At 41.4% G+C, this 25,793-nt stretch overlaps 1 protein-coding gene across 2 annotated transcripts in view; it reads right to left on the reverse strand.

Moving 5' to 3' along the window:
* Positions 1-2,355: 2,355 nt before the first annotated feature.
* Positions 2,356-25,793, reverse strand: part of PIK3C3 (phosphatidylinositol 3-kinase catalytic subunit type 3) — a 130,111-nt gene continuing 106,673 nt past the window's right edge. For both annotated transcript variants that reach the window (XM_014593937.3, XM_059725305.1), the window contains exons 24-25: positions 12,903-13,028; positions 2,356-3,108 (exon numbers count right to left, since the gene is read on the reverse strand). In XM_014593937.3, coding sequence (XP_014449423.2) covers positions 3,094-3,108; positions 12,903-13,028 — 141 coding nt within the window. In that variant the 3' untranslated portion in view covers positions 2,356-3,093. The remainder of the gene's footprint in view (positions 3,109-12,902; positions 13,029-25,793) is intronic.

Below are 25,793 nucleotides of genomic sequence, written 5' to 3' on the forward strand. Positions count from 1 at the left end.
TAGAGCATGCACATTTTTGCTAGAAGGCTTTGTTCCTTTATACACAAGCCCTTTGAATTTCACATTGGATTTTAACCTTGCCATTGGAAGAGAAACTTCTGCAATTACCACCACCTCCTCCTTCAAAGGGAAAAAAAAATGGGAGTGCTTGTGCTGCTTTGCACTTCTAAAACATGTGCAGCTGAAAATAAGCAATAACCTTAAATAGCCACTGGGAGAAAAAAAAACCAAACCCTTGCTGAATGCTTTCCTCTTTTTCTGTTCAAGTAGCACAGCAAATCAGAAAGGAGATCAAGGTGAAAGAGGAAGGCAGGGGAGACTACGCTAATCATACACATTTATTATATAAATTATTATATAAATGAACTGTTACATCATTAGCTGTAGACAAAGTCAGTGCTGGATAAACAGTCTAACAAAGCTGTTTTCTGCAAGACAGTTTTTTATAGCTATTTGATAATAAGGCAAAATATGGAAAGAATCCCATTAAAGCCTTGCTCAATACTTTAAATTATTGAAAAACAACACTTAATATTAAAAATATAGGTTACTTCACATGATTTATACTCTGGTTGTTTCTTGGCTCTCTTACAATTAAAATCAGATCAGACACCTGCAAGGCAATTTTACTTCCTGGCTCTGTTGTACACTAGCATCAGCTGTATCAGGGAACATCTATTTTTAATGGGAATAATTCTATTGATGTCCAGATTTGGAGGTGAGACTTTAAAAAACCTAAATTTTAAACCGAGTGTGACCCTTTGGCTACCACAGCCATGGAGACAAGAGTGCACCACGGAGGCCTCGATCCTAATGAATAACAGGTATGCAGGTTTTCAGCCTGCAATGCGGTTACAATGACTGGGTGGTAGCTGGGGCTTACCTGGGCAGATTCAGTGCAGGCCAGAGTTGTATTCAGAGCCATTTTTCCAAACTTGGTTGTATCTCTCTCTTATAGCAGTCCTAGCAAAATACACTGAAAATATAGATAAGGTATTTTAAAATTGTTTTAGTCTCACTTCTGTCTCTCGTCCGGCTACACAATCCTGAGATAATCATTTCACGTCTGTGACTCAGCTTCCCCATCTGTCAAACAGGGAGAATGGCAGCTGATGTCCTTTATAACATGTCTTGAGATCTACAGATGGAAGATGCTATCTGAAAACTAAATATTGTAATCACATTACTGCAGAGTTTACATGTTATAATTTATACGTTAATTGAGGTTATAGACTGTTACACGGTTCAGCCAGTAAACAGGTTGCTTACAACCGCGCTTCTGAACATGCTACAGACATTACTAGTAGCTACTTTTTAACGGATTTACGAACTGGAACCTTAATATGCAGTAAGATAGTTTAATTAGTATGATTTTTTTGGCAATTTTCTAACCTGACAAACTCAGCATGAATATGCAGTCTTTTTTTGATACCAGTATTTTAATAGCAACTTTTAAACTAAAGTGGTAGTGTATGGTTCTAGTTCTGTCATTTGAGTCTCACCAATGCTGTAGTGATTTAAAAAACAAACAAACCCATCATCTCAGGATGATGTGGTATAGCATTGCAGACCCACAGAGAAATTTAAATAGGGGTGAATAGGGGACAATACACACTGGGCCAGATTCATCTAAGCAGCCTCAGGGAAATATTAATTACTTCTGCCTCCAACAGTGTGACTCTCTGTCCCTGTGGGGGAACTGCTGCGATGAAATGAAGTATTACTCTTGCCTTCCTGGGGGAGTGAGCTTGTTAGCTGATGGTGGCTTTAACTTAAAGACCCGGACTGTATATGATCCCTGATAACAGACACTGTTAAGGAGTTAGGCTGAAGCAATGTTTCTTCTTAACCAGTGACTCCTGGCGTGTGTGTTGATTTAAACAATTCTCCGAGGGAGATAAGATTATAGGTGCATTGCACACCTAGCAAACTTTCTTCCATCTGTTTGCTAGCAGAAGTCAGCATAAAACCCGATTAAAATCTGATTGATCTTCATACAGCAGTTGCAAATCATTTGATTTTTTTTTCACCTTTGTAATTGGATGCCTAGCTGCCTTTCTGCCCTACTCCTATGGTTCTGGTTTAAAACATAATTATTAAAAAAAAAAACAAATCAACATAAAAATGACTGTTGAAAGGTTCACACACATAAAAAAAAATGACAGTCATTCAAAGAGATTCTTCATGAATTCTGACACCTGACATGTAACATAATGACTTCATTATTGTTTATTACAGCATTTTAGTGGAGTGGCATGAATGCTGGTATTAAGCTGGGAGCTACAAACATTGCCCTTGCAGTTTGCCTGGTCTGGGCAGGTAAGATTAAAAAACTTGAAAGAAACACGAGAAAACTGCATCCAGGAAGGATTTATTAGTCAGGGAATACATCGTTACTGTACAAAAAGCACTCATAATAAAAGTGTTTAAATACAGCATCTCTTACACCTGCTACCTGTCTATTCCATTAGGAATTTAACTGAGTGCCTACACGTGGCTTAACTTACCAGCACTTAAAAATATGTTTGTTAGCAAGGAAGAATCATCGTCCTTTCTGAAAGAGAACATTCCCCAAAGTGAGGATCAGGCAAATGCATTTAAGATGGATTTCAGACACAAACGGAAGGAGGAACTTTCATGAGAAATTGCAACCTATGCCTGTAGGCTATCCATTGTATGTATCCACAGCCAAGGTAAGTGCAGAAATGGACTTAGGTTTCTAGACAGCATCACGTAGTAAGTGACACACAAAAATACATTTACAGTTATCAACTGCCACCTCACTCTTCTGTAGCCTCTTCCAATCATCTTTGGCTTTGGTGCAAGTTATTTTACCTTTGTAGCTTAAGTATCTTACTAGAAAAAAGGTGCAATAACATTGAAACGCAAAGTAGGAAATAAATACATTTTTTTCTGTAAAAAATTCAATCTGCTAATTGGGACTTGGCACCCAGACACCTAGTCCATGCTGTTGGCACTCTGTACCATCCGATATAAAGTTCTTGCCTTCAGGGGCTGTCTTGCAACGTTCAGGGTATCTTGAGAAATATTCTTCTTGCTGGGTACTGTCCACACTCAAAGTTGATGGCAGCTCTATTTTCTCCAGTACTAGAAAAGGAGACAAAACAGAGTATGGTATTCGTTCGGTTTGGTTTATTCACAGTTAGGTGCAACTGCAGTATTTCTTAAGGGTGTAAAACGCTTGAGGTAGAGGTAGGCAAATTTCCATGATTTAAGACAAATATCTGGAAAAAAGAAACTTTTCATTAGTCTCCAAACAGTTTTTACCCGAAATGCGTATTCCTTCTGATTAATCTGGTTTGGTTGGGAAAGTTTGCTTCCAAATACAAGCAGCAAAACTAATTTTGGGGGGAACAGTTCCTCTTCTATATTAAACTTCACGTGCAACAGAAACAGCACTGGCAGTATACTGCCATACTGCTTACCAGAAGCAAAAAGTTATCCACATACTGCTTACGTTTAGCTTATTTCTAATAACCTGAATAAAATGAAAATGCTCAGGCAAAAGGCATTTGAATAGTCTTGTTACAATCCTAAATTGTAATGCTGGATTGGAAGAAACATTTTGAAATGTTCATTTTTACATTAAAGCTTGACTTAGTATTCCCAAGATTCAATTCCCCCAGGTCTTGTAATTTATAAGCGAAATAGAAGTAAAGTAACCTTAATCACTTCAACTGGAGATTGACTAATCCGATTTCTAGTATTTCCTTTCTCTATAGAAATGAGTTATGCTGTCAGAATGAAGATAATTCTTACCAGGGAGCTAGCTAGTAAGCATTTAAGTGCGGATGGAAATGAATGTACATTCTCTTGATCAGCGTTCTAGAAACACATTTTTCCAAAAAACACAGAAATATGTATGTTTTAAAGACAGACTAGGTTCTTCGGGTAAATTCACCCAAAGAACCTTGCCTGCCTGTTTCTTTAGACCAACACTGCTACAATCAGCACCCCTGAAATATGGTCTAAAGATGGTTCCCAGTGGAAGAAAACTGCCATATATGTGGAGACGCTTAAAGAATGACTTAAGATATTCCAGGCATTTGACTAGATACCAGATTGAAGACATGCATTAAAAAAGTCCTGCAAATTAAAATTTTCATGATGCAACTTTGAATTGTATCTGTTTAAAATATTCATTTAAAAACAGAAAACATTGCTGCTTCTCAGAAAAAAAAAAAAAAAAGATGATGGCAAAATAATAAGCTCTTTATGTAATGTGAGCTTTACTTGCCCATTATGACTGCCTGGTATTATAATACAATGGTTATTATAATAGCCAGACTTATTAAATGCTCTTATCTTAACTGGTGCAACAAACCACACAGATTGCATAGTACTATTTGCGAGCTCATTTTGGAAGCGATAAGAAAAATAAATATATATTGATGGATAACAAGGCACACATTGAAGGGCATTTCAAATGAAAAATGACGTGGCATTATGCCAAATCAACTGCTTAAACATGTCATATAATACATGTCTAGCAGCATTAGACAGTATTTTAATTGCTCTTTGCAGCTGTACTCTTTGCAATTCAAAGCAGCATAATACCTGCACAAATGGAACATTTCTATTCAGCTATTATGCAAGGGGATCACCCAGCTGGAAGTTCAATTAAATAATAATAATTTTTTTGTCCATTATTTTACAGACTCTTAGACTTTATGCAGCAACTTTTCCACAAGAAGATGATTCAAAAAGGACAGATATTAAGTGAACGGCATACTGATTAACTTGCAGAGGTTGCTAAGAAAGCTCTAACTCCAATCATAAATGCAGCTTTAAAAATGGAAGGGCAATTTGTACCCGAAAGCTTGTTAGAACTCTGCAGCTGGTCCAATAAAAGGTCTAAACACCACTACAATACTTGCTTCTTCTATTTTTTTTTTAAATATGCCTTGCACAACTCTTTTCAAAACTGCTCTTTCTAAACATTTCACTCCTGCCTTGATATCTTTTTTCTCTTCTCTGACCTCTCAAGATTTTGGACCTTCTTTTTTCACACTTCGCCTTGCAGTGAAAACTATTAAGTGAGTGACGACAATGTACCTGGGCCCGAAGTCTAAAAGATCAACTCAGTTCCCCTAATATAAACGTCCTCCCTTTCCCCAAAGGGTGCATCTGTTCCATGGATGAGCAGCTTCAAATAAATGGTCACATGCTCCCTTTATTTGTGAAAGACAAGCACCTTTGTGTTATTCACACTTACTCAGGTCTTCAGAATAAATGTGTCTTCTGAAAAGGCTGGAGCCTGGGCAGCTCCAATATCAATGGGAGTGCAGGTGCTCAGCACCTCGGGCTGGAAAAGCAACTGGCTCAGTGATTTTGTTCTTATGTATTACAAAACACTTATGCAACGGTATGAAAAATGCAATGTTCCAGTATCTATTTGGGACTAAATCTGATTACATGTACTGGTTAATGTTACTTCTTTTGCTTGTGGGGAGAGAAGAGGGTGCACAGAGGGAGGGAGAAAGAAAGGCAAAGAGATGAAAATTGGGCTAATTATGCTTATTATACTGGTTTCTGACGTAGTTTGGTTTAGGCTACTTTTTTCATTTGTTTACAAAACTTTGACAATTTTAAACATACAGGGTACAAATTTCAGCCCAAATGACTTTGTGTTTGAGGCGAGGGGAAATACATTTGTCCATGTTTAGAATTTCTGGTGACTTTGTACTAAACAGCTCAGACACATCGGCAGACTTGCTTTAACTTTAAACCTTGGCAGGCAGATGCCTTTACATCAGTGATGTGTTTTTTTTTGTTTTCCCTGTGCCAACTGGCTCCACAATGGCTGGTAAATAAGTCTGTCCATCTCTCCTTTTTTATATCTTAGGACCATGGAGAAATAGGGCTGGAAGGGACCTCCGCAGATCATTTAGTTCAGCACTCTTCTTAAGGCAGGATCATCTCTATCCAAACCATCCTATTCAGGTCCATAATCTCACCTCTTGGTAACACTGCAGCCAACCCTGACACAACACAAGACATAATGCCTTAACCAGACATGGGGAAAACAGGGGGACCCACAGCAGTCAACATGTAAAAGGTTAACATACGCTCATGAGATCCCAAGTTGACAGCCATACCCCCTGTTACAGAGGAAGGAAAAAACTTCCTTGTGGAAGTTTTGTCACGGTTTGTCATGATGGACGCATGCTTCCCAGAAAATGACAGTTTAGAGAGGTAAGCAGCCACCAAGATAACTATATTTTGGCAGATGCTCCCATGGTGGGCACCTGAAAAAAAAATACAAGGATTGTCTCAGAACCCAAAATCAATGCAGGGATGACAAAGCTGGGGACAAAAAGTCATGAATGCAAGACGTGGAGCAAAAGGTTCGACATCAGAGAAATTCATTTTGAGAATGAATCGTGCGTGCAGAGTACCAGTACCTACGACAAAAATGGTTTGGGAACCAGGATCAGCCCTCCCTGCCCACAACTCCCACCATCTGTCCAGTTTGTTGTCTTCCATTGCAGCCAAAACCAGGGTTTTTCAGACAGGGAACCTGTTGCCAAATACCCTCAGCCATGAGATGAAATGGCTTCTGTATTCAAAGATGAAAGCAACACTGATAAAGCCCCGGAAAGCCACGGGCGATGCTGGTATAGGCACCTGAACTAATAGCAGGAAGAGAGTCTCTTTTCCTGTGATCTCAGTGCCTTTTTTTTTTGTGCTAAACACAGGCAGTGGGGAGAAGGAAGCTGCAGAGAGGTAGGAGAGATGGGACTGGTATAGGGAGAAGGCACAAGGCACACCTGGAGATTATGGACAGAAAACTATGGTGCACAATAAAAATCAATTCCCTCTACAATCTGCAATGAGACACAGGATTCCTAAATCTCACCAGTCTCTGCTTTCAACAAATATCTATGAACTCCACTGTAATACTGTATCCACCCTCTCCTAAAGACAGTTCACAGAGGATAACTATGAGAAGTAGCAGATTGTTACTCAAACAGTAGAGAGGTGTGTGCAATGGTTTTAGTAATGTTGAGCTTCCTGAAGATCACCCCAAGGGTATGGCACAAGATAACATTCTCCTTTCTTTTTTTAAGTTCAATTTAAAAACAAGCGCTTTTTAATACACAACACGCCCAGTGAAGTTGTGAAGCCAAGCATTCAAGTCAGCAATGCAACAATGAAGATTGCCTGGGCAAGCTTAGTTCAGCCTCCACCCCATTAATCTGGATTATTATATAGCCTAATAACTTGATTTCCCCTCTCACTGACCCTCATCTCATTCAGTGCCCAGGATGGATACATTTAATGAGCAGCTATTCAATATTTTCTTATCTCCATGCTCAGTATGAGCTGCAGGCCTTTATTTTTGCAGACCGTAACAGTGATGTCTGAGGAGCAGAATTTGAAATTTCCTCATGGGCTTTTTGATTGTCTAGTATCACCGAGTGTCTGAGTGCATCACAAAAAACGATGAGTTATTTTCATAATGCCCCTTTGACAGGAGGGGGCATTATCCCAGCTTTAGAGATGGGCACCTGTGGTTCAGTGAGATTAAAATCAAAAGTACCCACTAATTTTGGGTGCTCAGGTTGAGATTCATACATTGTAAGGCTGGAAGGGACCTTGGAAGATCATCGGGGCCAGCCCCCTGCACCAAGTGGGAAAGACAGCTGGGGTCAGGTGACCCCAGTAAGGTGACTGTCTAGTCTCCCCTATACTCGATGCCTACACCTGGTTTTTTTTTTTTCAGAATACTTAGCATTGCATAGCACAGCTGCCATTAACTTTAATTGCAGCTCTGAGTACTCAGCCCTTCTACAAATTAAACCCGGGGGTCTCAGTTAACTCTCACAAATTAAGGAACATACAATTAGTGGCCACCTGTGAAAAATGTGGTTTCAGTGACTTGACTAGAATTAATAGTAACTTCATGGCCAATGATACTGTAATCTTGGGTACACATCTTCACTTACTTTAAGATGATGGAAATTGGGAATGTGCATCAGAAAACAAAACTTAACCATTAATGCTCAACTTCCTAAGCACTTTGGAGCAGTATTTCAGCAAACCTGTGAACCTCTGAAATGTAAGGCTTGGTCTTGTATTCATCACACCCACGGTACCAGGTCCACAATGTGCTGCGATACCTGGGCTCTGGCACATGGATTAGGAGAGAGGAGAAGCCCCATATTTTTCTTATGTTTGAAGGTACCATTCATTTCCATTAGGGTCATTTGCTGCTACAGCCTAATAGTTAATAAGAAAACGGGATGTGCTGCTAATACAATGTTAAAACCAGCATTAAGCTGGCTTTTAGATGCTTTATTTAACTCTCTTAAAAGCAGAGACAAGTCTGGGTGAGAAAGAAAGGTCACACATAAATACACCTGACTGAAAAAAAAAATCGAGTCTGAAAACAATGATTTATTGTTGCTCTTTAGCAAATGCATTATTAGATAGCCGGGAAGTTCTGGTAGCTACCTGAGAAGGAACTTCTTTCACAGAGATGTCTGGGAAAAGTGGGCTAGTGTCATCCTGTGATTAAAAAAGTCTACTTACACCTAATTGCATGCATTGAAAATCAAATTCAGTGTCATGTCAAGACAACCTGGCTCTCTGTTTATTATTAATTTAAGTTAAACATACAAGCATTAGAAACTATAACCCTGGGGTCCAGAAACTGGCTCTTCAAAATGAATTCACTGTCTGACATCAAGTAATCTCTATAAGTATGGAGACTAAAATTATGGAAAACTTCTCTTAAAAAGGCATTTTCAACTGTTTGCATTTCTTTGTGTTCACATATTAAATGAACAGGAATACTGAAAATATTGAGTTAAAAAAAAAAAAGGACATTTTTGCTCTGTTGGGTAACATCATTCTGGAAAGTAAGATTCAGGTTTGTTTCAATACACAGATTAAGAATATGGGCAAAGCCTGCAACAGCTGGTATATTTTAACTGCTCTGTCTGCATGAATCTATAACTACCAGTATAGCAAAAACACTACCAGTTTGAACTGGACTTCATCCAGGGTCAAAGTTCAGCTAATTCAGCTCACTTGTATAGCTATAGGATCCTGAAGATTCATAGCTTTCATAGACGTTAGGCTGGAAGGGACCTCGGAAGATCATCGAGTCCAGCCCCCTGCCTCAGGGGCAGGAAATCAGCTGGGGTCAAAGGACCCCAGCAAGATAAACGTCCAAATGTGTCTTAAAGGAGTCCAGAGTAGGTGCTTGCACCACCTCTGGCGGCAGTCTGTTCCAGGCCTTTGGGGCTCAGACGGTAAAGTTCTTCCTTCAGTCCAGCCTGAAACGGTCTTGGATGAGTTTTATGACCAAGTAACTAAATCTTTGGATGATGATGTCGCTGTGGACTTAGTCTTTCTAGACTTTAAGAAGGCCTTTGACACTGTCTCTCACCGCATCCTCATCAATAAATTAAGTGACTGTAGCACTGATGCCTGCACAGTTGGAGGGGTAAAAAAATTGGCTGATGGGGCGCCCCCAGAGAGTAGTGATGGACGGGTTGTACTCAACCTGGCGAGATGTGAGCAGTGGGGTACCCCAGGGCTCGGTCCTCGGGCCTGCACTGTTTAACATCTTCATCGGTGACTTGGACGAGGGGGTGGAAAGCACGCTGTCCAAGTTTGCTGATGACACTAAGATGTGGGGCAAAGTGGACACACTTGAAGGGAGAGGGAGGCTGCAAATAGATTTAGACAGACTACAAAAGTGGGCAGATGAGAATAGGATGGGGTTCAATGTAGACAAATGCAGGGTGCTGCATCTTGGGAGAAGGAATCCACAGCATACATACAGGCTGGGGAGTTCCCCTCTTGAAAGCACAGAGGCGGAAAGGAATCTTGGAGTCATTATTGACTCCAAGATGAACATGAGCCACCAATGCCAGACCGCAGCCAGCAAGGCCAGCCAGACCTTGTCATGCATCCAAAGGTGCATCTCAAGCCAGTCCAGAGAGGAGATCCTCCTCCTCTATGCGACTTTGGTCAGGGCACAGTTGGAGTATTGCATCCAGTACTGGGCGCCGCACTTCAAGAGGGATGTGGCCAGCGTGGAGAGGGTTCAGAGGAGGGCCACCCACTTGGTGAGAGGGCAGCAGGACAGGCCCTACGAGGAGAGACTGAGGGACCTGAACCTGCTCAGCCTCAGCCTGAACCTGGCTGCCTACAAACTCATCAGGGGAGATCAACAGCAAATAGGCAGAGCCCTTTTCTCCCCAGCACCACTGGGGGTGACAAGAAACAATGGTAATAAGCTGATGGAGAATAGGTTTAGGTTAGAGATCAGAAGGCAATATTTTAAGTTAGGGTGGCCAAAACCTGGAACCAACTTCCCAGGGAAGTGGCCCTCACCCCTACCTTGGGCATATAAAGAGGTTGGATGATCACCTGTCTGGGGTCTTGTGAACCCAGCGTTCAATCCTGCCTGTGGCAGGGGGTCAGGCTAGATGATCTGTTCAGGTCCCTCCTGACCATTAGCTACTATGAAACTATGAGTTCGTGACCATTTGACCTTGTCATACCTTGGGGCGCTCGGGTGAACAGATGTTCCCCCAGATCCTGATGCACACCCCTTATGTACTTGTAGGCAGCCACCAGGTCCCTCCTGAGCCTACGCTTTTCCAGGCTGAAGAATCCCACGACCCTCAGCCTCTCATCACACGGCCTGTTCTCCTGCCCTCTGATCATGCGCGTGGCTCTCCTCTGGAATCTCTCAAGCTTCTCCACATCCTTCTTGAATTGTGGAGCTCAGAATTGGATGCAGTACTCCAGCTGTGGCCTCACCAAGGCCAAGTACAGTGGGAGGATGACATCTTGGGATTTGCTTGAGTAGCATCTATGGATGCAAGCCAGTTTTGCGGGCTTTACCAGCTGCAACATCACATTGGTGGCTCATGTTCATCTTGTGGTTAGGTGTTAGAGTGTAACAGTTCCTGTGCCCTCCCAAGCAGCAGCTCCCCCTTTTTTTTGTCCTAAATTGGGGATGTCAAATTCACCTGGTCCTCGGCCATGCCAGATCCTGACTACAGGGCTCCTCACAGGCTGGTCTAGATTTGGGGTGGGGGGCGCAATTATTTTGGGTGGAGGGCCACTTAACCCCCCCCCCCCCCAAAAAAAAACAAACCAAACAAACAAACTCCAAATCTCACACACACAAAAATAAAAAATCTACTATAACTTATTTTAATTTTATTTAAAAATATTTTTGTACTAATTTATGTGTTTGTAAAGTGTACCTAGAGGTGATTGCATAATAGCTCCAAATACAGTCCTACTGTATATTGTATGTGGACAGTATGAGGGGTATGCGGGGGGGTGGTTATGGATGGGTGCGGGGTATGTGGTTGGAGTGGGGACTGTGGGAGGGTGTAGAGTTATTATGGATGGGGTGGGAGAGAGAAAGAAAGAGAGAGAAACAGGGCCAGGCTACCAGCTCCACTGCAGGCTGCTCTTGCGAACTGTGTGTGAGCCTCGCAGAATGCAGCCAGGCTGACCCCGCACCCAGGCTCCACGTTCCTGCCAACCCACCCTGGGTCCCTGCTGGGCCCAGGGCACCAGCACAGGCTCTGTGCTCCCACCCGCCGCTACCACTCCCCCATGGTTTCCCTGCTTTCCCTCCTGCATAGCTGCCCACCACTGCTGCCGCTGCTTCCCATCCAGGACCACCACTGCTCAACATGCTACCACCTCTTCCTGCGGCCTCCCTACTGCTCTCCATCACATTCTACGGCTCCTCCATTGCTCCCTGTGCCACCACCACTCCCCGCAGCCCCCCCGCCGCCAACACTTCCCGCCGCCACCACTTCCCTCTCCCTGGTCTGAGACTAATATTTAATGCAGAGACAACATATCTTAAATTCCTGATAAAAGCAAGCTAGAAATGTCAAAAGCCTTTAACAAAATACAGTGAAGATGAAATAAAATGCTTTTATAAATAGCATTTTATTACAATCAAAATATCTTATTGTCCCTTTTGATGGACTACATTAGTGAAGCACACACACTTCATGGCTAAAATGCCATCCTTCATCAAAGTAAGTATTTTAAAAAGGTGAACAGGGAATATTTCTCCCTGGGAATTGTAAACAGCTAATAAGTTGGAATATATTATTTAGAAGCCTGCATTTAACCCTTTCCCCCCGCAAAAAACAAAACCAAAAAACCTCTTACCAGTGATTAACAGTCATGTATGATATGAAGTAAAAGGGAAAAGAGGGTATTATTCATTATTAAAGTTCTTTTCCTTGAAGACAACATACTAGGAATGCTGGTACTTCCTCTCATAGTATTCAGACTGCAAAAAGATCTCTTTAACAAATAGCCCTTACTCTTAGAGAATGACACATCCAGACTCTGCCAAAACACAAACTGCACCACTGAATAACTCTCCAACTTAAGTTCAGATAAAACCAAAGTGGTATGAAATTCTTGATATGCTAAGATTGGAGCTCTGGCTCTTAAGGTTTCCCCTTCCTTGTTATAGTCATTGAGCAAACACCTACAGCACTGAAAAGAATGAAGCTACTCATGTTTCAGAGGCTTGCAAATGTCAATGACCACCCAAAACTTGTCACAAGAGTCATAGAAATCATAGATAATTAGGGTTGGAAGGGACCCCAGGAACTCTAGTCCAACCCCCTGCTCAAAGCAGGATATTCCCCAACTAGATCATTCCAGCCAGGGCTTTGTTGAGCCAGACCTTACAAACCTGCTAAGATGTCCTTTTCATTTTGACATATTTTATCACCTCCCTCCAATAAATTCAAGAGTCCATAAGAAATTGCAGGCAGGCAGAGCACTGACATCACTTTTCTGCAGTCATCCTTCAAGCCGTATTTTCGCAACTGGTCTAATAGGGAGGCATTAGTTTGTATATAACTTACCTGAGCAAACTTGTGTATCTGTTCCACCACTGCAGCAAACAGAGCATGGACACTTTCATCAATTAGACTCTGCATGTAATGTACAGCCTCTTCATCAGATAGGTCCAAACGGAATTTGTCCTGCACCTAGGAAGAAGAGATGAGAAAGATTATATACTCTTCCAAAGAAAGGTAACTCCAAATAATGAGCACGCTCTAACAGAAAGCAAATTATTTTCACTACTTTACCCCAAAATGCAGAAGACTGAAAGGGTCATGGAATTTACTGTGGACCAAATTATTAACTGAGAAAAAATGAACTCATGGGCATCATGCTGATTTACATCAGCTAGAAATACAGCTCTGTAACAATGACATTCAATTTCACTCAGTTTATTTATAAAGTAGGAAAATCCATACCCCGATAAGTAGAAAACTCTCGCTGGAGAGAACAACACTGAACTGCATAAATACAACTGAACTGTGCACAGGAATCTGTGTAAAGAAGTCAAGTCTCTCCTGTGTTCCTTAAACATTTCCTTAGGAAGGCATTTGATTGGCTATTACTCATTACTGATATTCTTTCTCCATTTTAAATGTCTGAGCTGTAATATCAAAAGAAAATCAATTTCTCCCAACAGGTGAAATCAAACAAAAATTATCCTTGAAAATCTGATTTCAGTTAAGTGATCAGAGTAAACAGATTTAAATTAGAGTGTATTAACATTCGTTTTGCATTTCCATTTTTTTGGTGTTTTTCTTTAAAAAGGTCAATATTAAAACACTGACATTAAACCATGCTGATTTTCAATTACAAAAAAAGACTTTACACCAAATTTGGCACTTTTTGCTAAGATACAGCAGGAAGGAATTTGTTTAAATCAAAGAGGTGTAGGAATACCCAATTACCTGTGGGGACACATTTCTCACAAGAAAACCACTCTCCCTCCAATCTCTCAGTTCTAATCCTCAAAGGAAACTCACAAAAACACTTCCCAGAGACAAGCCTATGAACTTCACTTCATCAACCTCCTGGATACTAAAAATCATGGACTAAATATAGACATTGGATTTATGATACATTATAACCTGCCTGACATATTATAACTTGCCTGCCATCTGACTCCCCAGGTACCTCTCCACTATTCAACCCCCTTCTCTCTCCGCCCACACCCAGCCTGTCTCTCACCCATTGCTGCTGTGGCTGCTGGGTCCTGCTGCCAGCTCCCCTTGGGTCCTACTGGGTCTTTGACAGGCAGCCAGAGGCAGATAAATATTAATTTTCTAAATATATTTAGGGGCCCTGAGGACTAGCTAGAATGGCCTGGCAGGCCAGATCTGGCCCGTGGGCCATATTTTGCCCGCCCCTTCTATATATACACACAAACAAACAAACAAACACAATATTATATACACATGCACAAATAGAATATGTTTTCATAGTATTCTGGAGGATCATAATAACTGCTGAAAGTCTGTAAGGTTCCCTTCACCTAAAATTAAATTAAGAATAAACTGGGTTTTTGAAATTGTAAAGAAATTAAGGATGAGTATAAGTGCGATCCCACCAGGCCTGTCAAAATTGGTCTCTGTGCAGTAGACAAGAATTTGATTAACTCTGACTGCATCCGTCATCTGCGAACAGTTGGTGGGAGACACTTCTACCCTCACATCGTTTGTTCTTCCGACAGCAGCACGTTTTAAAATGCTGTATCCAAATTGTTTGTATGGTACTTACAAATTACACACAAACTACTTGCAGAAATCACTATAATTAAGGACAAAGAAACAATGAGCCGAGCTTGCTTTGTTCTAGCCACAGGCAAAGGCTTGGCCCATGCACATTGCATAAAGGTGAAATCAATAGCTCCTCATGAATTCTGAGTAACTCCACAGGAACTGTTCAGCACTTGGCCAGATGGCAATTTCTCACTTGCACTTTTGCTGCACAGATAGGTCTCTTCTATAATCAAGCCTCTGTTTAATTGAACTGGCAGCAACTCAGCTACACCAAACTGGATCTTCCCTTTCAATGACAGTTTTGGATGAGGAACCTGAAGAACTTTACAGGTAAATGGTCAGGGAAAGCAGATTATTAAAGGAACAATGTTACAACTGGGTAAAGTAAGCTCCAGAAAATATTAAGACCAAGGTACTGAAAGGGGGTGTCCAATATTGGGCATCTACAAAAATGGTCCTGTTTTCTAAAGTGCTACCCATCCAGTAGCTCTCTTTAATTTCAATGTGGACTTTGTTGTCCAATACCTTAGGAAAATGAGGCAACTTGTATATAGCACCTAACTGTGGACACTGAGGTTTGCAAATACTGGGTCAAGTTAGTTATCTCATACTACAAAAGGAGTCAGGGTGACCTGAATAGACCAAAGTTTAATTACCCTAATTTTTTTTCTAACCGCAACCAACTGTTTAAATATTAGTTGATATTTTCTTGACTTCACGTTTTGAACATGTCTACATTCAAAACACTGGCATAAGAATCTGACACTGTATTTCAATATTGGCCACTAATTAATGCATTATAACTAATAGTACCTACTATTTCCACTATGCATTATGGCATCATGTCCTCATTCATCTTTATAGGGACAACAACCTGTTAGGACTTGTTCAGTTATCCACTACTGCTCCCATGACTGTCTCAGTCACTGCATTCAAGGATATTGTCTCCCAATGTTTAAGTGTGATGTGAGTTTTACTCTTGCATTATATCATTCTACCTCTTTCCAAATACATAATAATTGAAGTGCACCAGTAACTGAGTTGTAGGCATAAGATGAGGCTTGACTGGAAAGAAAGAAGATGCCTCAGAAATATGAAAGATAAGTCAAAAGGTAAAACTAAAGGGGAGGTGGGGAAAGGGAAGAAGTGTTTAATTTCCTCAAAAAAGGAAAGTAGCAAACAGACGAGCAAAAAAACCCCCCAAGCTCCCCCCCCCCAAATGTTTTCAGCCAAATGCTGTAGATCTTTCACTGAGCATCTTATTATTTATGAAAGCAGAATGAGACCAAGATTACCCCCAGGCACATATATGTTCTTGACAAACCATCAGGAGCAAAATGACCACAATAACAAATGGTAAAAGATGACCAAATAGCCACTGGTCTGTAATATAGCAGCAGCTTTAGGATTGGTCACTTACTCGTTCTTTACTTGCCTAATTCTTTTCTTAATTATAATCCAATTGGATTTGTTATATGAAATAGCTTCAACGTTCACTAAATATTAGGCAGGCACTTTAAACTTGAGTGAAAACCCAATGACTTCAGATGGGATCACTCGCATGTTTAAAACTGAACATATGTGCTTAAGTACCTTTCTGAATCAGGGCACAGATTTTCATAGTGATTTTCCTATTCATATTAAAAGGAGGGTGTTACAGTGACACTTCAGTAAAAATGTTTAACTGCCGTTAGGGGGAGGGAGTGTTGGACTCTCTAGAACACTAAACCTTGCATGCCATTTTTGCCATTAAGCACTTACTTTACCCATATTTTAATCTGTTCATGGCATAATGTCCTCTTTGAGTTCTAATGGTACTGATCTTAATACGCTGTATCAGCCAAATGCTAGTAATGACTATTAAAATATTTACTGCCTACCTAGAGAACAGACTGGCACATCTTTTTTTTCCAAATACATCAATTCTGCTGCAGTTGGAGATTAAAAATTAGACTGCCATTAACAGTGGGATCAAATGCTGCTGAGCATTGGATCCTTGCAAGAAAGGTTTTCAGCACTGGTATTAAAAATGACTGCTGCAACGCAGCTGAGAAGGGACATGGCAAGATGACAAATTATTTCTTGAGTTGCAGCAGTAGCAGCAAGATTAATGAACATTGACTTATGGCTCTTCTAACAAAACCAATAGTAATGTGTTACTGCAAATCTCTCTGTTGCAAAGTAATGCATATTTCTTGAAAATCCATGGTTCTTCAAAAGACAGGTGTTACTAGGAGAAGATTTGCACTACGTAAAAAATAAAGTTAATTTTAGGTCGAGTTTCTATGATTTATAAAATCCTGTCCAAGATGCATCTAAAGTTATCTTCTGAACAAAATATCAACAAGTTAACCTCGGACAATTTTCATACAGACTGTGTTTTGGCAATTCAATTAAACAAGATTGTGTTGACTGGCTGGCACTCACCAACAGAAAAACACACACACACACATACACACACACGCGCATATATGCACACGTGTGTGTGTGGGGGGGGAGGGGATGTGGGGAGAGCATGGTTGAATTTTTCCTTATTTTCTGCAGAGGAGAGTTTTAAAATTAATTTATTCTACTTAATTATATTAAATATACATCCTATTAAAATCTTGACTATTGCAGCTTTTATGTTTTAAAATGAGATGCTTGGATAAAGATAAAAAGGATTAATTAAAAAAAATGATGAGATTCCCTCTTAAGTCTTCAAGTTAGCAGCTTCCGACTATTCAATTATATTGTGCCTTCAGTAATCTACTGTATTTACTTGCATATCACACACCTCTCCCTCCCTCCCCCCCACCCCACCCCACTTCAAGCTGTGTCTTGAAGACAGAGGGCAAGTGGGAAAAAAAAACAAAACAGGAATTGACAGAACTCAGAAAAGAAAGTTATACTTCAGTTGCTCTCAAATATGATAATATCTTCTATCCATCCAGCCATGCATCCAGTCTTCACAACAGAAATATGTCTTCCAGACTGGGAAAGATACCTCGTGAAGGTCCTTGGATGAGCCTCTGACAGATCTGCAGAAAGTTCTAAACAGCCAATCACTGTTTGAGATTAAATGCATGAAGGGAACAAAGGGAAGGACAACTCCCCCCTCTCTACCCGCCCCCAGATTTGTTTTGTCATTTGCATATAAAATGTGAGCTCACCTGGATAATGAACAGAAAAAAAGGGGAAACTGCAATATAATGATGAAGCAATATCACTTTATATTGTAATCTCATTAAAACTCCAAACTAAACTGGATTTGGCCAGATTAGTACTTGGCTGAGAAACATCAAGTGAAAAAAAAAAGATTCATAGATTCATAAATTGTAAGGCTGGAAGGGACTTTGAAAGATCAACGAATCCAGCCCCCTGCACCAAGCAGGAAAGATAACTGGGGGTCAGGTGACCCCAGCAAGACCATCCAGTCTCCTCTTGAAGATCTCCAGGGTAGGTGATTGCACCACCTCTGGAGGGAGCTTATTCCATAGCCTGGCTGTGAAGCAGTTTTTCCTAATGTTGAGCCTGAATCGGTCTTCCAGGAGTTTGTGGCCATTACTCCTGGTTTTCCCCTCGGGTATCCTAATGAACAGTTGCTCACTGAGCCCTTGATGTACTCCCCTAGTGTAGCGGTAAGCTGCTACCAGGTCACCTCTCAGCCGCCTTTTCCTCAGGCTGAAGAGTCCCAGGTCCCTCAGGCTTTCCTTTGTCATGCAAGTCTCTGATCATACAGGTGGCTCTTCTCTGGACTTTCTCAAGCTTGTCCACGTCCTTGTCAAAGTGCGGTGATCAGAACTGGATGCTGTACTCCAGCTGCGGTCTCACCAAAGTCCGCAGAAGAATCACCTCCTGAGATTTGCTGGAGATGCATCGATTGATGCATGCCAGAGTACTATTTGCCCTATTGGCTACGGCATTGCACTGCCGGCTCATCTTTATGCTGTGGTCTATTATTACCCCCAGGTCCCTTTCATCAGTGGTGCTGGTCAGTTTGGTGCCGCCAAGCCTGTAGGTGTGTTGGGGGTTGCTCATCCCGAGGTGGAGCACTTTACATTTCTCAACGTTGAACTTCATCAGATTCCAAACTGCACAACTTGGTAGCCTGTCTAGGTCCCCCTGTATCTATAGCCTATCTTCAAGCATGACCACGCCTCTCCATAACTTGATGTCATCTGCAAACTTGGCCAGGGAGCTCTTCACCCCCACATCCAAATCGTTAATAAAGATGTTGAAAAATACTGGACTGAACACCGACCCCTGTGGGACACTGATGCCCACTTCTTGCCAGGATAACATAGATCTGTTCACTATGACTCTGAGTCATATCCTGCAGCTAGTTTCTCACCCACCTGACTGTCTTGGAGTTAAGTCCAAAATCTACCAAGATGCTATAAGAGGTAGAACTGGTAATTTAAATAGCTGGCAATTCATTCTCTTCGCCAAGCTAGAGGGCAAGTATTAGGTTTGGAAGCCTGGCAAAAATGGGTAACCATATTTATTTTGATAGCTATACCAAATATGTTCAGATATTATATTGCTGCAACATCCAGCAGTGCTGACATAAGACAGTGTTGAAATGTAAAAAAATACTGAAATAAAGGTGAAACAGAAAGCTACCTGGAACTAGAAATATATAGAAATTAAGTTTGGTAGTAATATCAGGCTCAAGGCAGGATAGAGATGCATCACAGGCTCACTAAATCAAAGAAGCATAAGCATTTGTGTGCCTGAGCTCACTTCCTCAGATGCTTCATACCACTTCAGAGTGGTAACATCAACATTTTCCCATAAAATAAATTCCGATTTTTGACCAGACTGAATGCTTGGATGGGGTAGCTCTTTCTCAGTTTTGCCTGGTTCAGCTGTTCTACCTTGTATGATTAATTTAATATTTAGTGAACCAAAAACTGACTATATAGCTCAATGATTAAAACATTCATATGGGATGTAAGAGATCAAGGGCCATGTCCTTATTCCGATGAACATTAAACAACAGAACACAAAAAAACCCAACAAACCCAAACAGCAACAACAAAAAAACTAGACTAATGCCAACAGGAGGTCTAAGCCACAGTAATACAGAGCCAGGTCAGTCACCTGCAATATAGAAGAACGGCAAGATAAAGACCTGATATGGAGTCTCTCCTAATGATTGCTTTAACTTGTGCTATAGGTTATTTTGGCAGTGGTCAGGCAAGCTTTTTTCATCATTTTCATGCAAAAACTTTGAAAGATCTTGGGTCTTTTATCCTGATTTACAATGTTGTGAAGTTAATAAAAAAAAGTTAGCTGGATGATTTCCCTATCCACCTCTACTCAGAGTCTTTTAGCTGTAGTTCTAATGCTGTGATTATAGAGAGAAGAAAGCCAAGGCTTTCACTTAACCTTGTTTTAAGTGTGCTCTATAGAAGACTAGCATATTTGAACCTCTGGGACTATACTACTTTCTTTGCTCACCAAAACCGCTTGTTGGGTATAGCTGGTACACCTTGTTATCAGTAATGTGGTGCGGGCATCAGGGGACTTCCAGATTCATAGAATGTAGACCAGAAGGGACCTCAGAAGATCATCGGGTCCAGCCCCCTTGCACCAAGCAGGAAAGACAACTGGGGTCGTGTGACCCCAGCAAGGTGACCGTCTAGTCTCCTCTTGAAGATCTCCAGGGTAGGCGATTACACCACCTCTGGAGGGAGCTTATTCCACACTCTGGACACCCTGGCTATAAAGAAGTTTTTCCTAATGTTGAGCCTGAAATGGTCTTAAAGGAGTTTGTGACCATTGCTTCTGGTTTTCCCCAAGGGTGCCCTGGTGAACAGTTGTTTACCAAGTTGAAAATCTGCACACAATCTTAATTGTAGTAGCTGCTGCACAGGAGTAGAAATGCCCTCTTACCAGATTTCAAACAATTCAGTTAAAGTTCAAGCTAACATTTTAAATGCCATACAAAGACTAATGAAAGCTACAACCAAATCTCGAATACTGGTGTGACAGCATGCTGCTGCCTACATGGCATTGCAGATCACTACTGCTGTGTTGCTAGGCTACCCCCAGAATACATACAAACCCCAAAAGTTTAACACCACTTTAATAATCTGAAGTCTGAATACTACCCTACAAAGCCCAGTTATGAAGTAACTATGACGTACTGTTTTCTTTACATTTGAAGAAAGCTTCATTTGCTGGAAACTAATGCAAAATAGCTTTAATTTTTCACTTGTAATCAGCTTTGCGCTCTCAGAAAAAAGGGAAGATCTAGAGTATCCAGAGACGATATGTAAATCCAATCAATTTACACGTTATTTCATGTTGAATCAAAGTGTGTGCATCTCTGACCTGGCTACAGACTGTCCAGTCCTCCAACTTGGCTACAACAAACCCTGCCTGCACCTGAGATGTGATCTAGTCAACAGGTGACCAAGATACAGCTCATGGAGTCATGTCATTCAACCTCTGGGACTTCCCACAGGTCCAGAAATTTGGTGGTAGGATGGCAGTGTTAATTGATGCAGATTCTGGAGCTGCGGCAATTACTGTTGCTGATGTTCATCCTACCAACACATTTCTGGACCCATGGGGTATCATGCAGGTCAGATGATGTGGCCCCATGTGCTGCAGCCAACCCACAGACCAATCCTGCACCACTCATCCATCTTGCAGAGCCAGATAAGTTGGGTTCCACCAATGTAGTTTGATGTTTGGTTACTAGAAGTCATTAGTTTCATCAGTCATTCCTACCCTGAGCTCACTAACGTGTACCTGTATTGCATAAGGCAATGGAAAGTCCACCACTTCCTTTACAAGTTCGTGCTAATGGTTAATTGCTCACACTTCAGAAATCTGTGTGTTTAAAATGAATTAATCAGTTTAGGTTCAAAATTCAAGCCAAAACTTTTCAAGAAGTCTTGCAAAATTCAGTCAACTCCTTTGAGCAACATATAATAAATGCTTAATGAGTATTCAGAGATGCTCGAATGCCTTATAGAGTTAAATAAGAAAAAGGTGTCAGCATTCACATTGAGTGAGCAAGTATGCATGGCAACCTTTTTTTCCCCACTTAAATACTCTTTATTGATATTTATTTCACAGGTTACCTACAAGTCAATCATTCTGAAAACTGCTTGATACTACACTTCTTATGCCTCCAGCAAGGTTAAGTAGCACTGCTGGTGTTTATTATGATTAGCTACTTAATAATTTGATCACTGGAATAAAGAATTGTTCATTGCAAAGTCAGCTATTCAAATGTAAAAGAAATGCCAATGTCCCTTTTGATTGAATCCTATAAAAGCACACATGCATGCTGGTACCAGAGCCACTGCTAGACTCCTTAAGAAGACAAATCATTTGATGTAAGAGTTGACAGAAGGCTTAGTGCAGAATGTTTCCCCCATCTTACACTGAAGTCCTTATGGACAGTCAGCACCGTGGTGGAAAAACTAGGCTTAAGCTTCTGGCTTGACTTTTATCACACTTCCCTCTGATAAAAAGTGCACTGCTTGCTTATCTCTGCTCGGCTGTAACAGTTAAGTTCTCTCAACTATTCCTCTGTTTCTTCAAATCACATGGATTAATTTACTCAGCAGGTTTTCCGGAGAAGATCACAGCTTTTGTCTTAAGCCAAAAAGCTGTCATCTTGAAGAGACTACACGTTCTAAGCAAGCATTTACAGATTTCTGCAGAAGTTTCTACAGATCAAAACTTTTACTGATCTTCTCATCTTCTAAGTTGGCTCTTTCTCCAAGCCCCCAAAATAAGAACTTCAATAACAGTAACATGCAAGCAGAAAGGCTTGTGCTGATCTGCATCACATTCATGTTTGTCAGGACTAATAATTAAGAGGTGGTGCTGACTGGAGGAACAAGAGAGGGCTTTTATACCAAACTTTCCACTTCAAGATTTTTTTCCCCATTCTGATGGGATATAAATTGAAAAATAGTACCTAACTATAATGAAATGTGCATGCTCAAATTAGAAAAAAAATGGTTTGGCACCTGCAGCTATTCTAGAAATGGGTGGACAGATGTGCATCTGCCTAATCAAAGTAAAGATCACAAGGCATAAACAAATCATGGCAATACTGCACTCTCCCAGAAGACTGGGCATTCCTAGGCAGGTCTGCTGCTGAATCAAACCAAAGCAGCTGCTTTCTGTCAGTGCCTTTCTCCCATACAATGAGTAAAATGACTCCTCTCCACAAGAATAAACCCAAGAGCAGAGCCGGAGACTAGTGACAGGGCTCAGTCTCATGCAAATGCTGATATTTTTCAAGCAGACAAGAAGCAAAAGAGCTTGGGCAATGTATAAGCAAAAATTATTTCTGGGCTCTTGACTTGTAGTACTGATACAGGTATGAGACATATGATGCAGCAAAGCAAGAAGGCAAAACAGTGTTAATTTGGAAGCACACTTGCCAACCACAACAGGTCATCCAGATGTTAGGTTATAACACAAATAATTTGTGGCAGGACAACACTGACTAAATCCCAAATGGAAACCAGATCACTTCACTTATATGGAATACCATTTAGTAGTTGAAGCAGGGTTTGTAGGTATAACAACTACTCAGACAGGTCTGATAAGATAATTACTTATTGCAAAAATACTTTGTACTGACTTAAACAAGGAACTCAAAATAACACCAAAAGGAAGTTTTATTAAGAAATCTATTCTTGTTTTTCTGACCCAGCCTTGAATATATCGGACTATTGATTCCCTGAATTCTAATCCACCAAAGCTGGTCCAGCTCCTGCTGAAATAAATGGAGTGGCTTAAACAGGCATTGGAAATGGCCCTGATGCAGCCACGGACTCTCTCTGTGACCCGAAGTGACTTCACCTCCCTGTCTACCTGCAGCATGGGGATAGATCAGAGATGCAGAGAACATTTTTACAAGTGTGAGATGTCAAAGAACAAAATGAAGTCCCCGCTCTCCATTTTTTAAATTAACTTTCCTCAAAGAAGTGCTGGGGAGAATAACTAATGTTCACCTAGAGCACTGTTCTCAATCAGGGTGTCACAGCATGGTGCCTTGGATGTGGCTGGTGGGGTGCCACACAATGTTAGCACTGTTAGGTTTACAAACATGACTCCTAAGATAAACCCCGATATTTCAAATAGAAATCCATAGTTGTGGTGTCTGTTGTTTGAAACAACCTCCCCCTCCCCCAACAAAACAAACAAAAAAATCCACCCCCCCCAAAAAAACCCAAACAAACAACACAAATCTTTCTATTATTTTTTTTTGTAGCCAAAAAAAAAAGAGTGAAAAATCAAGAGCTTTTTTGAGAGGTGCCTTGAGTCTAAATAGGTTGAAAACCTATTTAAATTTGCAGATGACACTAAGATGTGGGGGGAAGTGGACACGCTAGAGGGGAGGGACAAGTTGCAATCAGATCTGGACAGGTTACAGAGGTGGGGGGATGAGAATAGGATGGGTTTCAACACTGACAAGTGTAAGGTACTGCACCTGGGGAGGAATAACCAGCAGCACACCTACAGGCTGGGGAACTCCCCTCTCGCCAGCAGAGGCAGAAAAGGATCTTGGAGTTTTTGCTGACTCAAAGATGAACATGGGCCGCCAACGTGGGGATGCAGTCAGAAAGGCTAACCGCACCTTGTCGTGCATCCACAGATGCATCATGAGCAGGGCCAAGGAGGTGATCCTCCCCCTCTGTGCAACACTGGTCAGGCCGCAGTTGGAGTACTGCGTCCAGTTCTGGGAACCGCACTTCAGAAGAGATGTGGATAACATGGAGAGGGTCCAGAGGAGGCCACCCTCATGATCCGGGGGGCAGTAGGGCAGGCCCTATGAGGATAGGCTATGGGACATGAACCTGTTCAGCCTCCACAAGAGGAGGCTGAGAGGGGATCTGGTGGCCATCTATAAACTGGCCAAGGGAGACCAGCAGGAAATGGGAGAGTCCCTGTTCCCCCAAGCACTACTGAGAGTAACAAGGAACAATGGCCATAAGCAGACAGAGAGCAGATTCAGGCTAGACATCAGGAGGTGCTACTTCAAAGTCAGGGCGGCTAAGACCTGGAACCAACTTCCAAGGGAAGCGGTCCTCGCTTCTACCCTGGGGGTCTTCAAGAGGCTAGATAGACACCTTGCCGGGGTCGGGTCGTCTGACCCCAGCACTCTTTCTTGCCCAGGGCAGGGGGTTGGACTTGATGATCTGCTCAGGTCCCTTCCGACCCTACCAACTATGCAACTATGAAAACCACTGGTTTAGAGATCTTCCCATGCAGAGGTCTGTAACTATTATGAGTTATATTGCATTGGAAGAAAATTACCATTGAAGCATGCATGCGTGTGCATGTGTGTGCGTGTGTGAGAACACAAATCTAAAGGAACTATTTTCAACATATGCTAGTTCTCAACGGCTTGTCTGGAGAGGTGATGGGGAAAACAAAAACTTTTCCGCCATGCCTGTCTTCAATATCCTTGCCTGTAAATGAAACAGTAGCGGCATCTACTGTAATCAATGGACACTGGAAGCAGAGCGCAGTCAATTAGAGCACTGTTCTTTAAAGCCTGCTGAGTTCTTTGTGTGTCGATGAATCACTGGTCCCTGATGTTTTCTAATTTAAAGGTCAGATTTGCCAGAAAGGACACACACAAACCATCTGGCTGCTCTGTTTAAAAAAGACAAAACAAGACAAATAACAAAACCCCAACACACACACTTAAGATTTTGAATTGTGACAATGTTGCAAACAATTCTGTTATATCTGGGAAGCTGTGGTTTACAACCTCCTCCTTATGAATTAATTGCGTATGTAATTGCTGATTTTAGTTATTTAAAATTACAGAATGATTTTGGGAGAAAAGCAGCAGTCACAATTACTTATTAGTGCAGCATCTGCACAGAAAATAAGAAAGTAAACAGTGTTGCTTGGGGAAAAAATGGGCATTTAGATTGTCATCAGTTATGCGCTGGCAGTTTAACACAGGCATTTTTTAAGCCAATCCCTGCCCTAGAAAGCTTATGAATTATCTGAGAGACTGTGAAAGATAAAAACTGGTGAATGCAAAGAAAGGAATAGCTTTGTATAGGAAGGAAGTAGGGAGGAGGGGGGTGGGAAGCAAAAAAACCCAAAAACCCTTCACCTTTGCTTCTCGGTCTGCTTTTCATTTTGGGGCACTGCCAGGCTAAACGGAGGCTGTAGAAGGGACTAGGACCA

This window comes from Alligator mississippiensis, chromosome 3 (assembly GCF_030867095.1).
Source record: "Alligator mississippiensis isolate rAllMis1 chromosome 3, rAllMis1, whole genome shotgun sequence".
NCBI lineage: Eukaryota > Metazoa > Chordata > Crocodylia > Alligatoridae > Alligator > Alligator mississippiensis.